General features: G+C 36.7%; 6 protein-coding genes across 21 annotated transcripts in view; 5 read left to right on the top strand and 1 right to left on the bottom strand.

The window, feature by feature from the left end:
- cadpsb (Ca2+-dependent activator protein for secretion b) overlaps positions 1 to 4,180 on the top strand; it is an 81,156-nt gene extending 76,976 nt beyond the window's left edge. For all 14 annotated transcript variants that reach the window (XM_057338338.1, XM_057338340.1, XM_057338341.1 and 11 more), the window contains 2 exons: positions 1,860 to 1,964; positions 2,874 to 4,180. In XM_057338338.1, coding sequence (XP_057194321.1) covers positions 1,860 to 1,964; positions 2,874 to 3,050 — 282 coding nt within the window. In that variant the 3' untranslated portion in view covers positions 3,051 to 4,180. The remainder of the gene's footprint in view (positions 1 to 1,859; positions 1,965 to 2,873) is intronic.
- A 630-nt stretch (positions 4,181 to 4,810) lies between these two features.
- Positions 4,811 to 7,258, top strand: cplane2 (ciliogenesis and planar polarity effector 2). Of its 2 annotated transcripts, none has more exons than XM_057338268.1 (5): positions 4,811 to 4,988; positions 5,151 to 5,303; positions 5,738 to 5,772; positions 5,846 to 5,982; positions 6,102 to 7,258. In XM_057338268.1, the coding sequence occupies exons 1-5, from the start codon at positions 4,883 to 4,885 to the stop codon at positions 6,334 to 6,336; spliced, it is 666 nt and encodes a 221-aa protein (XP_057194251.1). In that variant the 5' UTR covers positions 4,811 to 4,882; the 3' UTR covers positions 6,337 to 7,258. The 2 variants fall into 2 exon arrangements, with proteins under 2 accessions (XP_057194251.1, XP_057194250.1); XM_057338267.1 differs by having other exon boundaries at positions 5,648 to 5,772.
- Positions 6,684 to 7,487, bottom strand: LOC130556917 (heat shock protein beta-7-like). Its single transcript, XM_057338269.1, has 3 exons — positions 7,252 to 7,487; positions 6,997 to 7,113; positions 6,684 to 6,773 (listed from the first exon to the last, which is right to left on the bottom strand). Exons 1-3 carry the CDS (start codon positions 7,270 to 7,272, stop codon positions 6,684 to 6,686), a joined length of 228 nt encoding a protein of 75 aa, XP_057194252.1. The 5' UTR covers positions 7,273 to 7,487.
- A 438-nt stretch (positions 7,488 to 7,925) lies between these two features.
- On the top strand, positions 7,926 to 11,768 carry wdr82 (WD repeat domain 82). The gene is made up of 9 exons (XM_057338917.1): positions 7,926 to 8,320; positions 8,961 to 9,058; positions 9,725 to 9,791; positions 9,885 to 9,984; positions 10,309 to 10,425; positions 10,525 to 10,680; positions 10,764 to 10,833; positions 10,916 to 11,058; positions 11,183 to 11,768. The coding sequence occupies exons 1-9, from the start codon at positions 8,160 to 8,162 to the stop codon at positions 11,210 to 11,212; spliced, it is 942 nt and encodes a 313-aa protein (XP_057194900.1). The 5' UTR covers positions 7,926 to 8,159; the 3' UTR covers positions 11,213 to 11,768.
- Positions 11,769 to 13,388: 1,620 nt separating this feature from the next.
- On the top strand, positions 13,389 to 23,649 carry LOC130557267 (twinfilin-2). Of its 2 annotated transcripts, XM_057338915.1 has the most exons (9): positions 13,389 to 13,721; positions 18,931 to 19,109; positions 20,524 to 20,619; positions 21,270 to 21,374; positions 21,540 to 21,554; positions 21,817 to 21,942; positions 22,059 to 22,209; positions 22,286 to 22,407; positions 22,672 to 23,649. In XM_057338915.1, exons 1-9 carry the CDS (start codon positions 13,625 to 13,627, stop codon positions 22,825 to 22,827), a joined length of 1,047 nt encoding a protein of 348 aa, XP_057194898.1. In that variant the 5' UTR covers positions 13,389 to 13,624; the 3' UTR covers positions 22,828 to 23,649. The 2 variants fall into 2 exon arrangements, with proteins under 2 accessions (XP_057194898.1, XP_057194899.1); XM_057338916.1 differs by lacking the exon at positions 21,540 to 21,554 and having other exon boundaries at positions 13,392 to 13,721.
- A 593-nt stretch (positions 23,650 to 24,242) lies between these two features.
- Positions 24,243 to 26,564, top strand: cish (cytokine inducible SH2-containing protein). Its single transcript, XM_057338062.1, has 3 exons — positions 24,243 to 24,760; positions 25,260 to 25,405; positions 25,513 to 26,564. The coding sequence occupies exons 1-3, from the start codon at positions 24,741 to 24,743 to the stop codon at positions 25,890 to 25,892; spliced, it is 546 nt and encodes a 181-aa protein (XP_057194045.1). The 5' UTR covers positions 24,243 to 24,740; the 3' UTR covers positions 25,893 to 26,564.
- The last annotated feature ends 400 nt before the right edge of the window (positions 26,565 to 26,964 follow it).

The raw sequence follows: 26,964 nt of genomic DNA, 5'->3' as shown, positions 1-26,964 counted from the left end.
TAATGCTATATTCTTTTAAGACTACCGTTTTCTACAACATCCCAGCTGAATATTCCTTTCAGTACTGTTATACTGTACACATACTGTACACATTTTTATGTAATGCCTGTGTTAACTGTTCTGGTCGCCCACAGCTACATTTATGTATGTCTGTTTTATTATTTTCATTACACCATCCCTATCTTTAAACACTTTGTACTCACGACAGCCTAACCCTAAGACAGCATCCCAACTCATTCTGCATTCCTTCTAAAACAAAATGGAACTTATCTCTAAATGTCCTGCTGTTTGATCACATTCTGTCGAGTGGCATGAGTTCTAATCAAATAATCTTCCTGTGTACATCTTCTAGCATGACCCACCTCCTAAAAATCCCACCTTATGCACACGCACAGTCGTTTGCCCTGGACACTCACATGCTCTCTATGCATGCACTGCACGCTCCAACCAGTTAACTCTTTGAAGTGGACAGGCAAAAAAATAATCACTGATCAAACCATCAAATAACCTTAATACAACAACAAAGATCTGATTTTTGAAAGTTTAAGGTTATGCAAACAAATCAGAATAAGAATAAATCCAGAAATACTTGTATAACAACATCTTATTAAAAATTAATTGGCCGCCCAGTTAAATTGAATAGGCTATGACCACAAGCTTGAACTGAAAATAGCCCACTTCAAAACTCTCAGATCTATCTCTTCACTTCATAGGATACAGCACTTTCCTTCTAGATAACACGTCATCCATTGAACCACACGTGTGCTGTTCTCTTTGAACTACAAGTACAATTTCATCTGTGCATTGAGAATTCTGAATATGCATGGTGCTCAGATTAAAAATAAAATCTTATTGTATATTGCAGAAATGGTTTAAGATAACAGTACAACACACCTTTGCCTGCAAATGCCATATTTTCCTCTTTTTATTAGTTTGAGTCCTAGTATTCGGATTATGATTGCACTTATTTCGATTTTTGCATCTTGGGGACTAGAGGTTATTGTAAGTGTTATAGTGTGATAATTCTTTATTGCTGTTTTATTACATTCAGCATGGGTAATTCTAAGACAATCTTCTTTCATCTGTTGAATTTTGCTCCTAGCCTTTAAGACTTTTGATCTGAAAAACTTTTATTCAAGCTCTTTTCAAATTCCCGCTATTTTTATTTAAGTCATCTGAACCTTAGGTTACAGGTTAAACTGTATCTAGGGCAGATTAAAGGGATACTCCACTCAAAAATGAAAATTCTGTCATGAATTACTCAACCTCAAGTAGTTCCAAACCTGTATAAATGTCTTTGTTCTGTTGAACACAAAGAAAGATATTTAGAAGAATGTTAGCAACTGCGATTTCTGGCGTTTGTTTTCCTAAATTCTTTAAAACAACTTCTTTTGCTTAACAGAACAAAAAATATACAACAATTCTTTCTACTATGGTGGTCAATGGTGCCCCCAGAAAGCTCCACAGGTTTGGAACAAGTAATTCATGGCAGAATTTTCATTTTTGGGTGGCCTATCCCTTTTAGTGTTTTGTTTTCTTGTTAATTCTGAAACTTCTTAAAGCATGATTTATTTATTTTTTCAGATGCCCATATTGCCAGCGCTTGAGATTTAATTTAAAATTGTCTGACTAACCTTGGTTTTCAGTAAGGGTGTGATTGTGTAAATGTCAGTATGAGTTGTGCGTACGGGGATGAGTGTGAATGAGTGGTGCGTGCGAGTTTGTGTCCCCAAATTTGGTGTTTTCTCTGTATGTCCACAGCTACGTCTATATGTATGTCTACACATGCTGGTCTCTTGCATGCGTTTGTTTGTCTGTCTGTGTTTTGCTGGAGAATGCTGTGTTTTTGTGCTTTGCAGCAATGGTATACAGCCACTATGAATCTGCTGGCGACCTGGCTGACTGAACGCATGGAACAACAGCTTCATGTCTATCAACTCAAAATCCTCATCAGGATTGTAAAGGTATTTATAGTCTTTAGTAAAAAAAATAAAACAGACCATAAAACTGGTCTGTTTCTGAGAGCATTGCACAAGCTCATGGGTTTGATTCCGAATTACACTGTAAGCCAGGCAAAAAACAAAAGTGTCTGCCAAATCTGTAAATGTAAGTGTTCTAGTCATGGTAAGACCACTAAGTCTTATATTCTTCACATATTGCTGCTAAAAGTATTTCCTGGCCTTGTTTGGCACTTCATATTTAGCCTTAATAATCAGGAGCAACAAAGCAATATTTCATCCAAAAACAACCAATTATTTATAACCCTTCTTGTGCAATATAAAGTGCAAGTAATGTATTTCCTACGTTTTATTTACCAATTAAACTGCTATTTTTAAGTCGAGCTTTCTGCTTTAAACAGTTCAGTAGAACAAAAACATTGCTATGAATCATTCCAGTCCCCAAAAGTTGGCCCCAGTGTTGTTTCATTAAAGTGATAGTTCACCAAAAAATGAAAAATTTATGTCATCCTTTACTCACCCTCTTGTCATTTCAAACCTGATTGCCTTTCTTTCTTCTGCGGAACACAAAAGAAGATATTTTGCAGATTGTTGGTAACCGAAGAACGACCCATTCACTTCTATTGCACGGACACAAAACCAATGCAAGTGAATGGGTGCCACCGTTGTTCGGTTACCAAAATTCTTCAACATGTCTTCTGTGTTCTGCAGAAGAAAGAAAGTCATACAGGTTTGAAATGACAAGAAGGTAAGTAAATTATCACAGATTTTATTTTGGGATAAACTAGCCCTTTAATCTTGGCCTAAATGGGCCCAATTTTGAATTTGAGTTTGGTTCTAAAGTATATACTCTTATAATCTACAACGAAATGTGCGCAAGAGGGTATAACACTTGCCGATTTCTCATTCTTGTAGAAAAAATACCGTGATTTTAGGCTGCAAGGTGTTCTCGACTCCACACTGAACAGCAAGTCGTATGACACGGTACGAAACCGGCTCACCCTGGAGGAAGCCACTGCCTCTGTCCGAGAGGGAGGAATGCAGGGAATCTCGATGAAGGACAGCGATGAAGAGGACGAGGATGACGATTAGAGTATCGAGCCATCCGGTGGCACCCACCGCCCCGTACCCGACCTGTCTATCCATCCCTACCCCATCCCAACACTTTAAACTTAGCCTGATTAGATGCATGTAACAACTTTCATTACCCAGTTAGCCACTCTAGGATTTCCCCCATCAGCTGGAATTGCGCACAAACAAAGCTGAAAAACAATAAAAATCAAAGAATCGTACTGAATAAAAAGGATTCAAAGACCATGATTGGCAATTTTAGCTGTGTCATAAAAATATAATAAAGAACAACAAACTAGCACCGATTTTTGAACTCATTCATTTGAGCAATTTGTTTCTATGTGTTCCTAAGCAATATGGAGTACCATTTGTTTGATAATGTCGAGTGAGATTATTAGATGTGTCCCTATGTCCAATGCGATAACATATATGGCGCTTCTTTGACGTACTCTTACATACATTGATGATACATTGTTGTGAAGATGAGTGTATGGACCCTTATCTTTGTCTTGTCTGTTTTTAAAGTGGATGCCAACTGCTTCGAAACTAAAAACGAACTTCTGTATTTAAGTTCGGAACTGTTAACTGTAAATGTCTTCTGTGTCTGCACACTTTCATTGTACGTTTTTTTCCTTTTTTTGTGTCGAGGCTCTTTGACCCTGTGTTGCAAATAACTAACTAAGCATCGTGTCGCGGGCATCTCAAAATGAAAATGAATTGGTATTCTAGAAATGCAATATCCTCATACCTCCATGTTGATATCTTGTTGGAGACGTCTTTTAATTAGATGTCAGAAATGACAACAAAACTATATATATTTTTGGTTCGGTTTGATTTTTACAGAGGATCTCTCTCTTTTTTAAGTTTGTAAGTCCAGTCAAAGCCATTCTGCTTATGTTCCTAGATCTGTTGAGATTGCAACGTGCCATTTTGGGGGGGGTCTCACTATTGTTTTGTATATATGATGCTGTACATTGCATTCTGAGCCATTGCTGCATGCCTCTGGGATCCACCTTCTCCAAAAGCATTTTGTTTTTCTGTGTCAATTAGCTGGTGGATTCATTCTTGCGTTTGCCTTATCAAAGCCAACAGTTGTAATATGCAAGAGCTGTGGCCTCTCAATAAAGATAACATGATGTACTGATATTCCAGCAGATTTTGTTGTTTGTCTATTTAGAGCCGGATTTACAACTTCAACTGGAAGTTTTTCTGAAATTCAGTTTAGCTCTTCAACTGCGTTTAGTGTTTTTATACATTATAAAGTGGTCCCGATAATTATTTGGACACGTGAATCACACTAAACATTAATTGACATGAAGAAATATTTTAAGTAATTTAAAACAATAAGTATGAATGTACTTTTTGAAACATTTTTTGGTTTGTATCAAACCTACAGAAAGATCTCTACAGATAATAAATTGAGCTCCACCCTGTGGTTGTTCTGCATATGGCAGGAAATGAAGTTGGATTTATACATCCACTAGATTGTTTTGTATATAGCGTATAGCTTGTATATAGATTAAATAGTTGCTGGTTAATAGTTGCATAAATTATTTTGAAAATGCCATTTAGTTTGAAATGTTATCTACAGCTATGACGTTTCAAAGTGTGACTTAGGTGGCTGACGTCCAATATATTGTCTGTTACGTAGGTAGATCATTAATAGCGTGTAAAAAATATTTCTAATATGTACATATATTGTAAATATGTTTTTTCTTTTTAATTCATTTTTAGACCAGACTTTTATTTTGGCGTCAGAGCTTTTGTTGAATAAAGCTTCACGTTCGCCCGGATCCAGTTAGTTGTCGTCACATAAAATAAACCCAAAACTCTTTGTATTTATCTTAAACAAAATGTCTGTCCTGCCTGGGTCTATAATCGTATCAGACTGGCATCGCTTCCCAGACAGCAGAGAGTTTTTCAGCAGAATACTGCATAAGAAGAGACGACGGAAGTTTGGTATGGTTGATCTCCATGGATACAGCAGTTCAGGCATCACTGTTACTGTTTATATTAATACTTACCTTCTATCGTGTATTTCTAGTGTAGTCCATAGTAAGTGTCAGTAGCAAGACGCATCACCATAAGTGATTGTAATAATGTGGTATAAATATTGCAAAGGTCTCCTGGAGGCTCCAATGATGCCTCCTCATATGAATGTGGACACCGTTCGCTACAAGGTGTTTATCTCTGGTAAAACTGGAGTGGGGAAGAGCGCTCTCGCTGCCCGTCTGGCTGGCCTTGATTTTCCCAAAATGCACTATGAGACCACAGGTGTGTGATAAGTGCATTCTTCAAAAACCCAGTTTTTTTGTCTCAATTATTTTATAAAGGAACATTTGTCTTGCTATTGCAGGAATGTAAGTACAAAATGGGAACAAGGAAAACATTTATATTGAATATCATACACAAGACACTGATAACATAAGTCTGTTTTTTATTGTTGGTGTGTATAAATCTCAGGAATGACATTAGAGAGTTAAATTTACGAAAGAATAGGAATGAAAAATGTGCATACAGTATAATGAAGATACCATTCAGTTAAATGTTTTATATATCATTTTTTGTTTAATAAAAAATAAAATATATTATCTCAGAACTGTAATAAATTCTTGTAGGCATAGAGACAACAGTGACGTTTTGGCCTGTAAAGCTGAAGGACAGTAACCGTGTTCTGTTTTTCCGCTTTGAATTTTGGGACTGTGGAGAAAGTGCCATGCGGAGATTTGATCACATGTTACCGGTGAGCCACTCTTACGTACATGCTTTTCTTAAACTACACTTTCTGTGATGACATCTGTATGATCTCTCTGCAGTCCTGTAAGGAGCAAGTGGATGCAATGCTTTTCCTGTTCTCCTTTACTGACCGTGGCTCCTTTGAAGATCTTTCCAATCAGATATCACGGATAACAGAATCTTCAGATCGAGTGGTTAAATTGGTGGTTGGCACAAAGTATCCTTTTAGATTTACTTGAGAGCATTGGTTTAGCATCTATTTTGCAAAATGTTAGTTGACATAAATCAGGTTTGGTTTTCTAAATCAGATAATTCACATAGACCTTAACAATGCAGGTTTGACTTATTTATGCACACAGATGTGACTGAGAGTGATGTAACACGGTTTAAAGAGGTGTGGGGTCTTCCGGTGTTCCGCGTGGGAGGTGACGTGAGCGCAGGGCTTGGTGAGGTAGCACCCCTCCTAAATGCCCTCGCAGAAAACCTGTGGTACCAGGACTGCATAGCTGCTTCATCTGTGTCCATCGCCACCGCTGGCCTCACGCAAACAGACAAGGAGATCATTGTATAGTATTGAACAATATAAAAATGTTATGTATATAATATTTTCTGAATTCATTCATGTTTACACATGCTGCGTGTAACTACTGTGTGAAATATGACCTGTGTGTATGAAATAAGTTTGCTGCAGGACGTTTATTAATCAATGACATAATATTGCTGCTTTTAAAATACCTTTTACCTTTAAATATTTTACTTCTCAAGACATTTGTAACAAATTAAACAATGCTTTAGCAAATGCATATATGAACTGACATATAATGTAAATAAAGCAAATAAATGTTGTTAGTTTAACAATCAAGACAACTGATCTTAAAATTATATAAGTACATAATTAAAAATATTCATCAATAATTGTCAGGCTTTGTGAGCTTTGATACTCAACATGCCACTTTTTCCTAGAGAAGACGTGACTGACATTGGATCCACATCAGCTGGGAATTGGCACTTTTGACAAACGGTGTTGTCACTTGTTCCATCCGAGGCCAACTGATGTATTAGTAGGGGGAAAGGGGAATATTATAAATGAATCAAAAGAGAATTTAATTAAAGAATTTAAACAAAAGACCAATGGTAGATGAGTATCTTTCCGATGCAAAGATCCTAATGCTTTGCGTTATAAGATAAAGGATTAAAAACTTATGTTGTCATCAGATTTTACTTTGCTTACCTTTTCTGCACAGACTTGTATGAAATTATTGGTGGATGTTATTATCACTTCTTCTGGTGCAAAATCTCCCACATACACTGTAAATATGTAGTTATCTCCCACCATACACATTTTCCCCTTTGAAAAAGATATTCAGGGTTAGTAGTATATACTATCATATTAATGTACTTAATGCACACTGTAACTACACTTCGTTGTGTTAACATTTGTTCTCAGAGGTCTACACATAAACATTGACAATACAACAAAACTCACCTGTGAATCGTAGCTTTCCATTCTAAAAGTGCTTGCTAAGAAAAAATGAAGAAAATGCTTTTGTCTTCTCACTATGTAAGTTTATGTTCCCAATCCTCTACTCTCAGTTTCATGGTGTATTAGTGCATGACTTTTATACTACTGGCTGAGTTTTGGTCAGTGGCCACACTTGGGTGGGTGAGGCTTGCATGATGTCTATGTGGTGAATTTATTAAATGGGAGAGAAAATGAAATTGGTTTTGTGCGGTCATATCCATAAATTGTGTCTGTTCAACCCTATATTTATTTGAGATGGTCTGTTAGGAAATATATCTTTACAAATAGGCTATATATTTTCAAGACAATTAAAAGGGAAATTAAATATGATATTGGATAATTATAAACGTGAGACTAGATTACGATGGAAAGAATGTGACTCAGCCTAGCAACACTGAACACAAATACAGAAGCTAGAGAGCTGATGTGACATTCTGTGTCTTTGTCACAGCTGTCAAAACAAGTCTTCATGGTAATTTCTTGTGTTGTTTATTTATTTAGGCACTGAATTGAAGGTTGTTATTAAAGGGAAAAAACAAACGCTTTAGTGACAGATGGAAATCTTAAAATATGTCACGCCAACGTTCAGCTGAACTAGTGGGACTTTTATTCTAAAACATCCGCAGGCATCGTCGCCATTTTCAAAGCCGTTCTACTACCTCTGCCTTCACCTCGTCTTCCGTAACCTGGTTCATTGACGAATTTTGTCGGCGGGCTTTTTTAACATGACAGAAATGCACATCTGAATCCTCTATTCATCTACAAAGCATTCAAATACATTTGTAACCTCCATTACTGATTAATAGAAGGCCGGTCTACTCGGTGTTTTTAACTAGACGATCGCCCGCGCCTGGCCAGGCATAAAGGCCACAATGAAACTCACAGACAATGTGTTGCGGAGTTTCAGGGTTGCAAAGGTTTTCCGGGAGAATTCCGACAAAATTAACTGCTTTGACTTTAGTTCAAACGGCGAGACGGTTATATCGAGTAGCGACGACGACTCGATTGTCTTGTACGACTGTCAGGAAGGAAAGTAAGTCACCTATAACATACGTTATACATGAACATACATGTTCCGCGATGCTTTGGCCTTAACGTGAATATAAATCTTTAATCTTTGCTACAGCAGTGTTACTGTGAGAGAAGTGGAAGGTTCAGATAGTTTAGACCCGCAATATAAGAACAGCTTTGTGAATGTGTTTATACTGACAGTTATTGTTGTTTTGAATCCATGTGTGTAACGTTAGCCTAAACGTGTGCTAACTGTTAGCATCCACGCCTCCCTCTGAGATGCACTAAACAGTTAGCCCGCCTAGCAGTCAAAACCGCTGCTTCTTTTACGTCCCTTAAATTTACCTCAGATTTACTATGATCTTACAACAACACCCATTATTATACCATGGTAATATAACATTGAAGTCAACAGCATGGTTACACTTTTGCCATAACAAAACCAAGAGCATGAGTTAATTTTTTGAAAAAAAATACGTGGATATTACACAAATGGTTTCATTGGAAAGCGCAAGTGGAAAGTGTTATTTGGGGTTAGCTGTTATTTTGACTTATTGTGGTAGTTATGATAAGTCTCAGTGTGTGTTAAATAAAAATGGCTGTATTTATATTTTTGTGTAAGTAATCTAATTTATTTTCTTCTTTTGTGTTTTCTGTGTCAGACCAAAACGGACCCTCTACAGTAAGAAGTATGGTGTGGATCTTATCCGATATACTCACGCTGCCAACACTGTCGTCTACAGCTCCAATAAAATTGATGGTAGGAATAGGATTGTAATATAGATCATTCATATTATTTTATTGCATGGGATTTATCAATAGACCACTTCAAAAAACGTAAGCAACGCTGTTTCAAACGTAACAAACGTTTGAACAAAATACAACAAACTGAATATTTATAACCAAATCAAAATATTAAAGGAGTCATGTGGCATATGGTTTTTCTGTGTCTTTGGTGTGTTATAAGTTGCCCATGCATGTATTAGACACGTAAAATTGCGAAAATTAAAGTGTTGGAACAAAAGATGCATTCTATCTAAATCATAGCACACCTCGCTTTCAGAGATGAGCTTTGTAAAAAATCAGCGCGTTTCAGCAAGGCGGGGCAAAGAGGATATGCAAACATGTATGTTGAAAATACAGCAATCCGCAAACGTCACTGATTTGTATGAAGTGAAGATGGATGAAGGTGTTCCTCAAACCCTCTGCCCGCTCTGGCCTGAGGTAGTTGTTTGTACAGTTTTTAGGGTCTGTTATTCTGCCCTATTATGGAGCTAACTGTACAGACTACTGCCTTGCCCAGGGTTGAGCCTGTTCGTCTGACACCTCATACCCTCAGATTCCAGCATTACCATGAAATTCATTGGTTATATCTCGTGTTGCGTGCTTTATTTTGAATTTTCCCTCTACCAATGTGTTGTTGCAGATACTATACGATACCTTTCTCTGCATGACAATAAGTACATTCGCTACTTTCCCGGACACAATAAGAGGTGAGAATCGATCACTTTAAATTCCCAAGTAACGTTTTGTTCTTATGGTGTAATTTGGCTTATTGTGTTTTTGTGTGTTTTATGCTTTCACAGGGTTGTTGCGCTGTCTATGTCTCCTGTTGATGACACGTTCATATCTGGCTCACTTGATAAAACTATTCGCCTGTGGGATCTGCGCTCACCAAATTGTCAGGTAAGCAATATTCTTCCTTGAAAGTGAATGGCGTTTCTGTTTTTTGTAGCTCTTTGGTCCTTGCCTTAACTACGTCCAAGCATTTTGATCTAACCAGCCATGACTATGACAAGTTACAAACATTTTGTTGATCACTTTTCTGTTCTGTCCTGAGTAGCTCCGCCCATAGTGTAATTCCATTGGTTCAAAATCCAGCTGCTCGTAACTCGCATTAATTTTGTCACAGACAGTCACATTATTTCAGCAGTTTCGCAAATATCTTGTTTCTAGTTGTTGTGTTTGCACATAATGTAAGCTTGACTCAAATCTTGGCTGTCCTCACAGGGCCTCATGCATCTCCAAGGGAAGCCAGTTTGCTCATTCGATCCCGAAGGGTTGATTTTTGCTGCAGGGGTTAATTCTGAGATGGTCAAACTTTATGATCTACGCTCCTTTGATAAGGTAACAAAAGAACACATTGAATAAAACTACCCTAGAGATAATAATATATTATCCTTCAAATTGTAAGAAGTTACAAATTTGTCTTATCTCCAACATTAGGGCCCATTTGCCACATTTAAACTACAGTACGAGCGCACATGCGAGTGGACGGGTCTCAAGTTTAGCAACGACGGAAAGCTCATATTAGTCTCCACAAACGGAGGAACGCTCCGAGTGCTGGATGCCTTCAAAGGAGCCGTTCTCCACTCATTTGGGGTGAGAATATACAGTAATTTATAAACATGCTTTTTTATTGCATTGTAGCTGGTGTCTCATGGAGTTCTTTTCTATCACCGCAGGGCTATAATAACAGCAAAGGCTTGGTTTTAGAGGCCTCGTTCACACCAGATTCCCAGTTCGCTATGATCGGTAAGTCTTAACGTGAGCATAAGCGCAATACCAGAGATGACATGCAGAGAGTGATGTCGTCTTCACTATGTGAAATTTCTAGGGTCAGAGGACGGGAAGATCCATATGTGGAATGCCGAGAGCGGGTTGAAAGTAGCAGTTCTTGATGGGAAGCACACTGGTCCCGTGACCTGTTTACAGTTTAACCCTAAATTCATGACCTTTGCCAGCGCTTGTTCTAACATGGTAAGAACCTATGAATAGTAAGATTTTTAAATCAAATGTAAAAAGTGTTAAACAGAGTTTGAGTAGTCACAGTGTACCAGTTTGCTCGAAATGTACGGTCTCTCACCAAATCTCACCTCCGTAGGCATTCTGGTTACCCACGATCGATGACTAATGGGCCGTTCTCAGGACTTGTGTCGGGAGATGTTTGACTGTGTGATATCATCTTCCAGCAGATGGTGACAGACACCCTGTTCTTGACACAGGAGAAACTCATATTTGGACTTTTTAACTGTAAATATATTGGTCTCGATGCTGTTGTATTTCAGATCATTCTGTGATAAAGATACAATCTTTCACCAAAGCTTGTTCTTTTGTAAAACATTGTAAAATAATCTGTTTGCATTATGTTTTGTTTGTGAGGTAGTAGCTAGTATGAAGTGCAGAATTCAGAATGTGCAAACATTACGACAGAATTCAGCACCTGTATCTTGTGCAGTCCTAAGAAATCTCAATGGAACATTTTTTTAAAATAAAAGTGTTTATACAATTTGCTGATGTGCATCCTAATATACTCCGTCTGTGAGGAAAGATTGCTTTAATGGAGTTTTTGGTTCAGCTTGTTTTTATATATATGGGTATGTGTGTATAATATACTTTTGTAATACCAGCAATATTGTGAAATTTTTATTAAATACAATCTCAAAAGGAATCAATATACACTGACCACACAACTTTATTTATTTGGTATTTCACATTTCATAACTTTAGGGGACAATGAGGGGTAATCCAAGTTGGAAAATATGGTGTACTCGGGTAACAATGAAAAACACTTGCATTAAAATCTATATATAGTAACAGACAAACATGTACAGAAAGATATCTTTTTCAAATATCGTTGCTGTCCTTCTAAAATCTTGTACCTTAAAATGTGCTATTTTTCAGGAAATGGAAAAACGCTATACATTTTAAATGATTACCACTGTGTTTTCCAAGTTGACAAGTAGTTTAAAATGCTTAATATTGATTAGATATTTGCAAAGAAAATAAAAATGGAGATACGAGGGTTCAGAAGGCCAGCAGCGATATAAAGGTTAGTGAAGCCAATGAAAGTATAAAATATCGTCCTGTCCTTCGAAAACCTTGTACCTCCAAATTTGCTGTTTTTCAGGAAATGAAAAAAACACTACTTTTTAAAGGATTACTACTGTATTGACCAGCACGTTTTAATACTTTTATAGGTTAGATGTTTGCAAAACCCAGTGACAAATGTTAAGGGTGACTAATGATTAATGACAAAAAAATAAAAATCACAAAATATGGACATAGAAGGTTTCAGAAGAACAGCAGCGATATGATACAATTGTGTCGAGAATCATATACATTTTGCATAGATTTGAATCTATAGTGTGTGAGTGTGGTGTTTAAACAAATTTAGTTTATTTTTTATAGATCCCGATAGATGTTTGGAAAATTACATATGCACGCAAAAAATTTTTGATCCACATTTCAATTTTTTTAACTGCTGAAATGCCTTCACTTATAGAGTCACGTGAACACGCCCAACATTCCCCCTTGAGTGGCAAAACACTCGGAAAAATGGCTGCTTTCAATGGGAGAAACAAAGAAACCGGGACTAAAATTTCTACTTGAGGAAAACGCGTTTAGGGGTTTAACAAACTGAAAAGTCTGATATGAAATGGCTAGCAAACATTCACGTTTCAGTATTCCATTTGTTTCTGCAAATTGCAGCAATTAGCTTGTACAATCAATTGCACAACAACGTTTTCCATTCTAAATAGAGTACAGATAGCAGTAAGCACAGCTGCATTCAGTCTTTCTGCCACTCAGTGGGTGCGACTTTCGAATGCGGTGACGTCACGTGCATAGCCTGGCCTGTATAGATTTCCAAGTGCATTACTGTAAAAGTCAACAAAATTTCTGTGACCATTTATAGCCATACTAGATGCTGTCCTGCTTTAACTCCTTGAATTATATTAGAACATAGAAATCCTTTTGAGGAAACTTTGTGTCTGCGTGAAATGATGCGTGGACACTGTCAAATGACATCATAGCTTAATCAGTTGTGCAGTTTGTTACCTGCCCAGCAGAGGGTGATAATCCAAACCAAACTAGTGACATTACACCCAGTCAAGTAGTTTTGTCTGAAAGGTTCACACTTACACGGGTGAATTTATCCGTAAATACTACATTTTAAACTTAAACAGCAGGCTGTGCTGGGGGATGGTCAGGTCGTCACCCATGGCCAGACAGTGTGCATGCTAAATTTGGTGCAAGAGAGATCAGGTTCCTTCTGCAAGCGCACACGATCCTGTCACAGGAGCCTTCTCTCACACATTTGCTCCTCTCACATTCTCTCTAGCTCGGATAGCACACACACTGTCACGCACCAAACTCTTGGTTCATAGTGTCACTTGTATATTGTGTTTTATATGCTGTTTTAACACACTGATCATAACAGGTCGAGATTTTCGAAACGATCGTCCAGGTGACCCAACCTGTGCTTCCAGCTTCATCCGACTCTCAGGGTTGCTTGGCGGGTAGGAAGGTACCACGCTGACCCGCCATGTTTCTAGTCCTGGTGGTCACAGAAGAGTTGAGGGAGTTCCTGGCCAAGGCGAGAAGTGGAACTGGCCGCCTCATCCAGGTGTTGATCAGAGACGGTGAGTGAGCAGAGCCTCTGATGTGATCACTCACTTTGTATTCATCTACATATATCGTAAAGAGAATGGAAATGGGATGGAAATGAATAGATGATGAATATTTGGTTATTACAGTAGTGCACTAGTTCCTCTTTAACTTTGAGTAAAATGAAACCTCTAACTTTCTTACCTGTGTGGTACCAAAGCACTCTTAATAAAAAATGGAGTCTTGAACATATTTGTTTGGAACAAAGTAAAGACTTTTCAGAAATACATTAACATGTAACCTTTGTTTCACCTGCAATTCTGATATGGTACTTTTACAAAATGCAGTGATATTTCCATTCTAGTTTTGTAGTTACGTGGCTTTTTGTTGTTTCTTTTCTGATGTAGATCAATGTTCATTCAATTAAAAGCTTAGACATTTCAAAAGCTTTAAAAAAAATAAAGGTGCTACAAAAGGTTCCCTCACCATGATGCCATAAAAGAACCTTTTTTGATTCCCCTAAAATCTTTAAAAAATCTTAAAAGAAACATTTCTTTCTTTCAGTTTTATAGTCTAAATAATCTTTTTTCACTACAAAGAGCCTTTTGTGCAACAGAAAGATTATATGAATGCTAAATTATCTTTTATGGAACCATATACAGACTAAAATGGTTCTTCTATAATGGCATTTTTATTTTTTAATAGTTGAAGACAAAATAGGACCATTATGAATAAAATATCACTGCTGTCCTTCTGAAATTGCCATATTTTGTGGTTTTTAAATCATTATTATTAGTCACCCTTTATGTTTGTCCCTGGGTTTTGCAAATATCTAACCAATAAAATCTATTAAAAAGTGTTTAGTGTCTTTCATCATTTAAAAATTACATTTAGATATCAGAGGTTTTGGAAGGACAGCGACGATATGTAGAGTTCAGCTAAAAATTGTTCTCAAGCAACATCTAAACTTAAAATAAAATAAAGACACCAAAATGTACATAATATTCTATATGATTTTATCCCATTTTAATTGGATAACAAATTCTTTGTTATTTAATATGGGCTTTTGTTTATGTTTTTGCCGTTATATGAGGACAGAGAAACAAAACATGTTTCACAATGTGTTTTGATTGTGAAACATCCGAGTTCACGAGCTCGGTCAGATGACGCAGAAACTGGAAGGTTCAGTCGAGATTAACTGTGCAGAGGTCAGAGGAACGATGACCTGTTCTCTATTGCTGTGGATGTGCGTTTGCCGTGAGTGTCAAGTGCTGTTGAAACGCTAGCTCACTATCAGGTGACAAGATCAGATTGCTTAGAAGGAAAGATCAAAACACTATCGAATTTGTGTGAAGTCACTCTGCCATCACCTAACTTCACTTCTGAATGAACGTACGTGTCGGTCTTCTCACCGTTTCTAGAATCAGACTGTTCAATCAGCTTTTTGGTTATTTTGCATTACCTCAACAAGCTAGTATGCCAGACGATTTGCTTCCACACAGATGCTACACTAAAAAAACTGTAGTTTTACAGATTGTTATTATTATTTTTTACAGGTTTTTCACGTATAATGTAAAAACTGTAATTTTACAGAATTGAACTCTTATTTATTTACAGGCTTTTTACATACAGTATAATGTAAAAACTGTAATTTTACAGAATTGAACTCTTATTTATTTACAGGCTTTTTACATACAGTATAATGTAAAAACTGTAATTTTGCAGTGTATTCACAGGTTTTTCACGTATAGTGTAAAAACTGTAATTTTGTAGAATTTAACTTTTTTTACTACAGAATTTACTTGCAGAATTTTATTGCTTACAGATTTTTCACGTATTTTTGAAATACGGTAAAAAACTGCCTACATGAAAATATAGAAAAAACTGCAGATTTACAAGAAAAACAAGAAAAGCTTTTTAATAATTTTACGTGAAAAGTTTTTATTTATGGTATTATCTGCACCCAAGCTGCCGGAAAATTTTCATTTTTTTACAGTGTATTTTTATAGACCTTTATATGTAAAGGATTCATCAGAAGCCTGGTCTCACAGAGATGATATTTCAGGCAGATTTGGAATGAGAAAACAAGCCAACACAGTTTTTGACCTTTGTTGACTAGGTTCCTGAGTCATACATGTATCTCAACTCTGATTGGCCAGTGATACTAGTCACATGGTCAGCTGCTAACGTTCATGTTATAGGATTTTCTTTGTTAACACTGACAAAGCAAAAATATGACACTCAACTGGTACCAATATATTTGTATGACAGAGTTCCGGGTGATGTTTGTCTTTTGAAACTGGCACATACGTGTGGGCAAACAGCTTTTTGTACTTGTGTGTTAAGGGGTATGCAAAAAGCTCATGGAAACTATGTGTCTGTGCTGAAAGCTGGAATGTGTGCGACCTCAGAATAGCAGCTTCTGTGAAAGAGCATCAGGAAATCCCCCTCCAAGGTCATTCTCATTGGTTACGTTTATGTAGGTGAATGGGGTTTGCGATGGATGTGATTATTGATGTGCTGTTATTGACAATGTGCACATTATAAGATCAGTACAGGAGCATATTCTTCAATGGGTCTACACAATATATAGATGCCTTGACCGCTTGAATGTCATTGCATTCAAAGTCTAATTAAACATATTTTTTATGCAATATCATTTAAAATTTGAGCTCCATACTAATATTTTGAGCTCTGTACTTATACAGTATATATATATATATATATATATATATAATATACTCAGTACACACACATATATATATATATATATATATATACAGTATAATATATACGTTTTTAAATAGCAGCTTTTAGTTTAGTAGTACTGTACATTTACAAAGAGAAGCTGGGAAACAGGTAAACAGATGCACTGATGACCACTGTAGATTATTGACATGATAAGCCTAATGGTTAGAGAGTCGGACTAGTGACCAGAAGGTTGCCGGTTCGATTCCCAGGGCCGGCGGGTAACAACTGAGGTGCCCTTGAGCAAGGCACCTTACCCCTACTTGCTCCCCGGGCGCTGCAGTGATAGCTGCCCACTGATCCGGGTGTACGTGTGTTCACCACTTGCTGTGCGTGTGAATGTTTCAGGAAGCCAGTGACGTATTCCCGCGTGATCTGATCCATGTAAAGTTTTAAGCTGAGACAGTAGACTAATGACATGAAGGACCAGTAGGATCAGATGTGATTTCAGGAACACTAAATGTGCTTACATCATTTATGTGTTGTGCTGTATTTATATGTCTGTGAGTTCCTGTGTGTTGTTGTTGGCCGTTAAATACTGAGGTGTGAAAACTGGTAAACCTTGTAGAATTAAAGGGATATTTTGAGAAATGTCTGAGTGGTTTTGTGTCCATACAATGGAAGTCAATGGGGGTCCGTGTTGTTTGGTTACCCATTGTTCTTCAAAATATCTTCTAAATGACTTTTTTAGTGAACTACCCTTTAATATATATTGTTTTAGACTTTACATGCTACTGGCAAATCTTTTATAAGTGAATTTAGATGGACAGCATGCACTAAAATAAACTTCCCTTATTACTGTGCATTTATAGATTAGATAGAGTGTTATATATATATATTTATCTTTTCATTCGTGAGTGAATTGCTTCTTGGAACTGTATTGTGGTGATGGCTTTATGATGGCAGTATCATAAAAAAGTATAAAACAATTATGCTTGTTTTATGGCAAAAGGGCTTTAAAAATCACACGTTACATGTTATTGCTTTCAGTGTAAATGCTGACTCAAACCTTTCAGAATGTTGCCGTTTATATTTTAGCTCTGATCTTTTAGTCTCTTCTTATTTGTACAATAGAAACCAAATAATTTTACAATACTCGCTACATATGATGGGATGTGAGTACTGTATTCATTGTGTGTAGTGTATCAAACCATTATCAATTTATCAAAGTTGCTGTAAAACAAGAATGCATTTCCATAAACAGGAACCCATTTACACATTGCTTCTTTTAAATGTAGTAGATTTCAAAAGTGTCAATTGTAGAAACAATTCTGTATTTTACTTTACATTTAATTTGTTCTATAATGTTTTATAGAACAAACTGATCTAGAATGTTAACAAACGGTTGAAAGTTGGGTTACGATTTATAACCATAAAAGAGTTTACTGGCATACCATATAAAATATTACACTGTATCTATTACATTGGCTCAAATCAACACAAATGTAGATCAAATAATCTAAGACTATAAAAGACTGTAAAAGTTTATAAACACATTTATATATCTGTATATTGTGGTATATCAACTCTAGAAAACATAAACATAGTTTTTATGTTTTTAAATATGAGGTGTTAAAGTAGATTTGTTGTTTTCTTCTTCTATTAACCAGTTTACTGCTGTGAGTATAAAGACATCAAAAGTGTGCAATTTTACAAATGGAAATATGGGAATTATTAGTGTGTAATTGTTTTATTCTGTGATGGCTTAAAGGGATAGTTCACCCAAAAATGAAAATTCTGTCATCATTTACTCATCCAAACCTGTATAAATGTCTTTGTTCTGCTAAACACAAAGGAAGATATTTGGAAGAATATCAGTAATACCAACTACCATAGCAGGGGAAATAAATACTATGGGAATCAATGGGGGATGAGATCTGTTTGCTTACTGTCATTCTTCCAAATATCTTTCTCTGTGTTTAGCAGAACAAAGAAATGTATACAGGTTTGGAACAATCTGAGGGTGAATTTTCATTTTTGGGTGAACTATCCCTTTAAGGCTCCAGTGAAACCAGAGGCAAGAAATAAAGTCCAAATGATGTTAGGTTGAAGGATACTGTATGTTGATAATTGATCATTCAACAGGCTGGTAATGTAATGTATCAACTTCATTTGTTTCCCACCTGGGATATACAACAAAACTAATTTCAAATTTTTTTTGCATAAGAGCTTAACAGCAAAATATTTTTAGGATAATGTGAACCATTTAGTAATGTCCAAAATCGAGGGCACCCACCACTATTGGACTGTTTGATTATAAATAACTGCAGATTAATGTGTCTCTAGGTGAACTAAGCTGCATTTGCTATATTGGGTGTAAGAGACAGGGTGTGTCATGCACTTTTTATAGCACAAGGTAGATCATGAATAATATTTCACTTATTTGTTATCAGTAATATTAGATATGCCCAGCCTTGTAAACATGTTTGGGGTGATCCACACGATGCATTAGGAAATGAAACTAGGTTTGTGATGAGAGCTTTTTCTGTGTTTCAGAGCAGCTGGTGCTGGGGGCATACAGAGAGCCGCTTCAGAGCTGGGATAAAGACTATGACCACTTACTGCTCCCCCTGCTGGATCCCCACGAACCCTGTTACATTTTATACCGACTGGACTCGAAGAATGCTCAAGGATATGAGTGGCTCTTCATCTCCTGGTCACCTGACCAGTCACCAGTAGGTTCAACATCCATGGAATGAAGATGTAGATTGACCTAGTTTGTTCTGTTTGTCATTAGCATATAAACAATAAAAACTGTCCATAAACCCCCTCTGATAAACAAAGGTTCAGATAGAGTCTTACAATCAACCTTTAAACTTACTTTGTGCTGGAAAACCCATTTTTGTCTTAGTGCCTGATGTTGCTGATGAAATCGTAACTTTTTTATGAGGTAACTCATATGAACTTGTACAATCGGAATCGTACACATTTGTGTGGAGGACCAAACTAGAACAAGACTAAATTTTGTTCTGAAATTATGTTTATATTACATATTTTCTTTAATGGTTATTTTCTGTCTTTATTTTTATCTTAATAATTGATTTATATATTTATTTATTAATTCGTACACATTTCTACATTTTTTCCCATAGCCTACATATTTATTTTTTAAAGATATGTTTGCGTTTTTCCGCTTTATTTGTATAGTTTTAGTGAGAGAGAGGACAGGAAGTGAAGTGGGAGAGAGAAGGGGGTGGGATCGGGAAAGGACCACGAACGCGGGTCGCCCAATGCGCAACCGTGCCACGTGTCAAAGCACTGCCCACGAGGCTATCGGCTCCTTCATATTTCTTTCTATATTTAAATATTTCTTTCTTTCTTTTTCATAAATATAATTTATTAATAATTACTATAGTTTTGTTATTCGTTTTATTAATATTTTAAATTAGCTTTTATTTGAGCTTTTTAGTTTTTATGTTAATTTTGGTTAAATTGTTAACAATTTTGTTATATGCTATTGTTATTTTATTTTTTTATGTTGCAATATCAGATTAATTTATTTTTATTGTAGTTTTAATTTAGGTTTTATTTTTATTATAATTTTAGTGCCTTAAACTTATTTTAGTTTATTATTTCTGGGGCAGCATTTACATTTTTCATTCATTTCCAATAATTTTTAGACCAATATTTTACTTGATTTCAATGAACAGAAACATTTAGACTAAACTAAAACAACCTTGATAAACATACAATTATTAGAAAAAACAAAACGTGAAGCTCCACCCCTTACCATACCCCGAAATTCACCGAACAGTCAATTGTGCGAAAGCAGATCTGAATGAATGAATAATTCATTCATGAATAAAGTTGTGCAAATTCATAGCCATGTTGTAAAATAGTTAGGAATTTTCATGAGATTGTGTTGGCTTTCTTTGTTACTGGATATTACCTACAAACAGTTCAACAAAGAATAACCTAGCAACCACATGGCAACATTTAGAGCATCTCTGCATAGAGACACCCTAGCATTATACTATTTAGACTTTTATCTCATAATGTATAAATCTAGGTAATTGTTATATGTTCCAGGCCTGAGAGTTTTTTTCTGTTACTGTTGAATTGGTTATAAATGCTTTCCTTTTGGTACAGGTCCGACAAAAGATGCTGTATGCGGCAACCCGAGCCACAGTGAAAAAAGAGTTTGGTGGCGGCCATGTAAAAGATGAGATGTTTGGCACAGTCGAGGTACTAACATACACTGCAACATCAACAATGAAGAACATTTAGTTACATTGATCAATGGTTTTTATACTGTCTGTAAATTCAAAATGTGATTTATTGATTGCAAGTAAAACATCATGATTTCTTCCTCTTTGAAAGACCACGTGCTGAAATCGAAATGTACTATTCCACCTGTTATCTGCATTCAGTTGTCTGTCAAATACCCTGAAGCTGTATTATTTACAGTTGAAAAACCACCGTGTTCCTATATTTAGAAACGGGACACTTGGGACTGTTCTATAGGGATGTTCTTGGAATTGATTACCAGTCATGGTCAACACAGAGAGAACTAAATATACACTGTTCACACGCATATTGAACTGTAAAGCATTGCGTCAGCAGCGCAAAGGTCCCAGGTTTGATTCCTAGAAAACCCACTGAGAAAATGTATGCTTTGAAAGTGACTTTGAAAGACTTATGGAGTCACTTTTGGGTAAAAACATATGCCGAATGAATGAATATAAAACAATCAACTTCTGTATCATACACACACAAAAAATGCTGGGTTATTTTCAACCCAGCGTTGCATCATAAAAGATACAAACCCAGCATTTTTGGTATGAAACAAAAGTTTAAAATAAATGCTTTTTCTTTTTCTCTCTCATCATCACCAGGAAGATGTTTGTCTTCAGGGGTACCTGCGTCACATGACATCCTGTTCTGCACCAGCCCCTCTGACAGCTGCTGAACAGGAGCTACAGCGAATCAAAATCACAGAGGTGAAACAACTCTACACCTACAGTATATGAATCCTAACACAATGCATTGCATGATGCATATCCATACAAGACTAGGGCTTTTTGTCTTTGAGTTGTGAATAACAGAACTCAGAGAGAGTAAATATGAATTTTAATACATTTTTTGTTCAATCTCTGTGCTTGCAGGGAAGAGTTAAACAGGTGAGTGCCTGTAAACCCAATGGTTGGCATATAGTACATCGTTCACATTATTCATGGTGAAACGTGTGATTATGTATTTACTCACTACAACTTTTTACAGTGTTACTGTGTCTGAGTCCTGGATAGCCAATTTGAACCATTTATGACAATTTTCTGCATGAAATTGTCTCACTGTATTAAAACGACATCATGTCAATCCAGAGTGTTTTATGCAAAACATTTTTCAACCATATGCTTGGTTCTGTTGTATGTGGGTGTCTAGGTGAAAACTGAGATCAGCGTGGACCCTAAACATCAAACTCTACAGGGTCTTGCCTTCCCTTTAAAGGCTGAAGCTAAACGCGCCCTACAGCAGCTCGCTGAGAGACGGATCAACTACATCCAACTGGTACGATACACACACAACCACTCTCTGTTGCCCCCAAAAAACGTCAAAGTCAAAACGCTTTACATTACATTTACATTAGAGACATTTTTATACAACTTTATGTGTTGTGTTTATAGAAGTTGGACACAGAGAAGGAAACCATCGACCTGGTTCACACCAGCCCGACAGACATCCGCGATCTACCCTGCCGGATCCCACTGGATACACCCAGATATCACTTCTTCCTTTACAAACATTCACACGAGGGAGAATACCTGGAGTCTGTGGGTTAGTTGTGTCTTATTTTCCTCATACAGACCTCATCTATATTCATTTTAATAATACTTTCTTATGAATTTCACAGTGTTCATATACTCCATGCCCGGATACAGCTGCAGTATCAAGGAAAGGATGCTGTATTCTAGCTGCAAAAGTCGAATGCTGGAGGAAGTTGAAAGGGATTTCCACCTACAAGTGGCTAAAAAGGTCAACTTTTATTTTGGTGAAAATCTCAGAAGAAAGTTTGATGTCACACTGTGGCATCCCATTTACGGATGATAATACACGTTCCAGTGCATTTTTTAGTTTCTTACAAAATGTTTTTCCTTAAATTCTTCCTTAAAATAAACATCAGTCTACTTTTTTGGCTGACATCACATAAACTGGTTGGGATTTTGGTCAAAAACGATTTAGGCATTGTTACTTCAGCTTTTCCGAAATGTATTAAATGTTTTATGTGGTTTCATTTAGCTGGAGATAGATAGCGGAGAGGAACTGACAGAACAGTATCTGTACGATGAGGTCCATCCTAAACAGCACGCTCACAAGCAAGCCTTCGCCAAACCCCGCGGGCCTGCTGGGAAGAGGGGAAACAAACGTCTCATCAAGGGAGGTGGAGACAGCTAGAGAAATGAACTTCAGTTGTAGCCTAAATGTTCCGCAGTTCCCTTTTCTAACTCGCTCAAGCTGCGGAGAGTCGATAATAATATTATAATATTGTGTTCATTTTTTGTTTTTACTTTCTTTGGTTTGTATTTTCTCTTGTATCTCATTAGATATATATTCATTTTGTGTGCTGACATGTATATCTTTGAGAAAGAGGAACACTCAGGTACTCAAATGTCTACATTCAATATCATTTTGATATAGAATTCATAATTGTGTTTATGTGAAAGATGGCAGGGAACGTAAAATGTGGTAAACATGTTTGTGGTTTGTATTAATAGTTTGGAAAAGAAAAAGGTAGACATGTTATGACAAACATTTAAACATTGAAGCTGTTATGAGTCTACGAACACCTCTATAAACACATATGCATATACAGTACACATAGCCAAATCTGACACATAAACAAAATGTGAAATGCATTTTATAGTAACAATTTTGTTACTCCTTTTTGTCATAATAACCCATCAATTAAGATATTGCAAAATGATTCAAACTTACTTTTCATCATCTTCCAGTAGGCAGATAATTAATCATAAAACGTTTCCATATATCAAATATCAACACCTTTTTAACATTGAGCATGTCTTGAATATTTGATAGAACAACTGATTTGTGATTTTTATCTCAAAATGTTCCTGTTCTGTTTTACATCAAAAATACTTCTTCAAGGTTAATAATCAGATTATGTTGCAAGTTCATACACCACAAACAGTCCTGTAATGCTTAAAAACATAATGTTACATAAATAAAAATAATTTAACATGACCCAGTGTTTGGTGATTTCTTTTCTGAATGCAATACACCTGGCATCCTCTAGATGGCAGAAAAAGCAAGCGTTTTGAACTTTACATTGAAACTCACCACATGTAAAAACATTAATAGAAAATATATCAAAATGAACAGAAACTAACGCAAAACTGAAGAAAAATTCCCTTGCAAAAATGAACCGTGTTTTAACTACATTAACAACAATAGTTACTACAATAGCAATAGTTACTTTTTTCATCAGATTATCAATGTTATCATATAGTTGTAAAAAAACCCAAAAATGAGTCAAATACATTTTATAATATAATAATAATAATAATAATGATGATAATAATAATGATAATGTGTCTTTTTACTATTATTATTATTATTATTATTATTAATACAAATTATAAACAATCTTCGTGGTGTGTCGATAACTATAACGATGTCAAAATGTCATTTACGGGGCTATATTTTTCATAAATTAATTTAAGCGGTGAGCAAATGGTTAAGTCGGGAGCGTGACAGAGAGGCGGGGCCTCGGCGATGGGGAGGGACTTGATTGGCTCAGCTCCGTACAGGCGTTCCATTTTCCTGGAAAGTTCTTGGAACGCTAGCAGTGCAGTTTCAAGAGAAACGCCGTTTTCACGTTGAAACGTCAGTCACAACATCAGGAAACAATTACCGAACATAACCAGACAAAAAACTCCCAAATGACTCACTCCAGAATCATTCTGCTGCTAGTTTATTACTCACGGGACTGCTGTATGGTTGACTGAGTTAGAAAAGGCAATCGATTCTTTGGGTTTCACAGAGCCGATGGCGTCAGAGGCGCTAAACACGGAGTGATTCTCAGAAACCCACTTCTGGGAAGTCAGACGAAGCGAACAAGCCAAACCGTGCTGTGTTCCGCTTCTTGTTTAGTGTTAGGGCATGAGCTTGAGAGAAACGCCACTCGTTTTGTTATCAACTCGAGTACTTTTTCCATATGACAGACGGCGGTAGACTCATGACCTTATTTTACGTCCTGTCCACGGCTGAGAAATACCATTGAGCTTGTTCGACTTAAACCTTACGAACAAAGAAACTTTCAGGACTACTAGTGTATTAAACCGGACACAATGATTTTGTGCGTCGATGGGTAAGTTTTCTATCAGCTCATCCTATAAGATCACACATTCCTGTTAACGTGGCTTAGGGTCCTAAACAATAGCAACAAATAGACTTTAAAATACCATATAGGCGATACTAGTTGAAAAGTTCTTTTAAAATGTATTTTCTTTAAGACGGAGTATGGGGTAGATACATTCACCCTGTTCTGCTCTTTTGAGGAACCATAATAAATAACTGTGATTTCGAGTTATTTATATTTTTTAAACAAATCTAGCTACAGTGATGTTTTTAGAATGATCGTAATATATATTGGGCTTTTTTCCTTTTAACAGGGACTTTTTCCTCGCACGCACGCTTGATTATTTATTACGAATCTGTGAACTGTGTTTTTAAATGATACTAATTAAATGACTAAAGAATCACCCAAATGAAATGTGAGCAATTAATGTAAAAACGAACTCTTTATTTGAACACAAAAGCAATGCTTGTACATTTATTTTGACCTTTTAAACGCCTTAATTTTTCAGCCCAAGGATGCGTTTGCCCAGTACCTTCATAACGGAGCCGATCTTCGTATCTCAAGCAATCATAGACCCTGACGCTCCCATCCGGTGGGAACCTAAAAAAGATTTTACATCGATCTACTGCAATTTCTCATATCTGGAAGCTTCAGGTAGAATACACTTTCTCTCCTTAACCATGTTAATAATCAATACAAATAGCTTGACCAACATGTATTTTACCAAGCATTTTAATAATCCTTTTCATTTTGTCTGTCAGGTTGGTACTGGGGTGCCATTTCTGCCAGCGAGGCCCACTCTGTCCTACAGGGGGCATCTGAGGGGACGTTCCTGGTACGGGACAGCAGTCATCCTCTCTACTTGTTGACGCTGTCTGTTAAAACAGGCCGCGGACCCACCAACGTTCGCATCGGGTACAGCCTTGGACGTTTCTTTCTGGACTCCAGTTCCCCTGCCAAATCTCGCATGCTGTCTTTCCCTGACGTACCTAGTCTTGTGCAGCACTACGTGGGCTCCAAGAGCGGAGAGAAGGGGGAAAATACCGAAGAGTTCGATACCATACCTTCACCAACGCCCAAGCAATGTGCCGTGTTGCTGAAACTGAAAAAACCAATCCGCTGTCGCCAAGCGTTTCCTTAGTTGCAACATCTCACACGACTGGTTATTAACAGACATTCGACCAGCACTGAGAATCTGCCTTTACCAAAACCGTTACTTCAGTACCTACAGGACTACCCTTTCCTGCTTTGATGTTGCCATGGAAACACACAGCCAACAATATGACATGGTTCTGATGTATGAAGAAGGCAAACGGGCCTGCATTCACAGCCCCAAGAGACAGATGTTTGGAACCAGAAGCAGTGTTAAAAACAGTTTTCCGATGTCACCTTTGACTGTTTCGATACAGGAGCAGATTCTTGATGGTCAGCAGATAGACACTTTACATGAAAGAGGGATTGAGACAAGCCGTGTCCAAATATTGATCAGTGGCAAGTCATAAATCGACCTTGATGTCGTACTGCTAAAGGTGAAGCCACAGGCTCGAGAGGGGTTTCGTGATGAATGTTCGTCAAACTTGTGTGGGTCACGTGACCCCCTAAAAAGGTTCGAAATGAGATCACGTTGAGCATACTGGCAAGTTAACAGGAAAGTTACTGGGCTGCCTTGACTGGGACTTTTTCTTGAAATGCAGTGAAATGTTTCAATCAATGAAGATTTGCATATTTTTTCTATCCCCACAATGTGGAGTTTGTATGTTATTTATGGATAAACATATTTTCATTTTTTATAATAAAACTGACAATCAAATTACGTGACATTGGTGTCATTTGTCACATCTGAGAAACATTGATCATTTTGGTGCGATGAAAAAGATGATGAAAGAATGCACCACATAAAAAAGAGGGCATTAGAGATTAACTAGAGAACGAAAATAGACTCTTTTCACAGAAGGAACTAGATACAGAATGCAGAAGCGAAGTACTGGCCTTCCAGTAAGCGTGTCAAACAAGGTCACTCAGAGCTCTAATCTTACAATAATAGGATTACTAGATGAACAAATATGCATGGAACTGCTACGCAATTCAGTGGACATGTGTTCCTTATAATACGTTATTTCAGGATGTATTCTGCTTAAAAGCACTGTTTCACAGCTAAATTCTATGACTAATATTTCGGAGTATTTACATTTACTTTGCAATTAGTCCATAAA

The sequence above is a fragment of the Triplophysa rosa genome, linkage group LG7 (assembly GCF_024868665.1).
Source record: "Triplophysa rosa linkage group LG7, Trosa_1v2, whole genome shotgun sequence".
Taxonomy (NCBI): Eukaryota; Metazoa; Chordata; class Actinopteri; order Cypriniformes; family Nemacheilidae; genus Triplophysa; species Triplophysa rosa.
The sequence above is the reverse complement of the archived record's forward strand: the minus strand, read 5'-3'. Positions and strand labels throughout refer to the sequence as shown.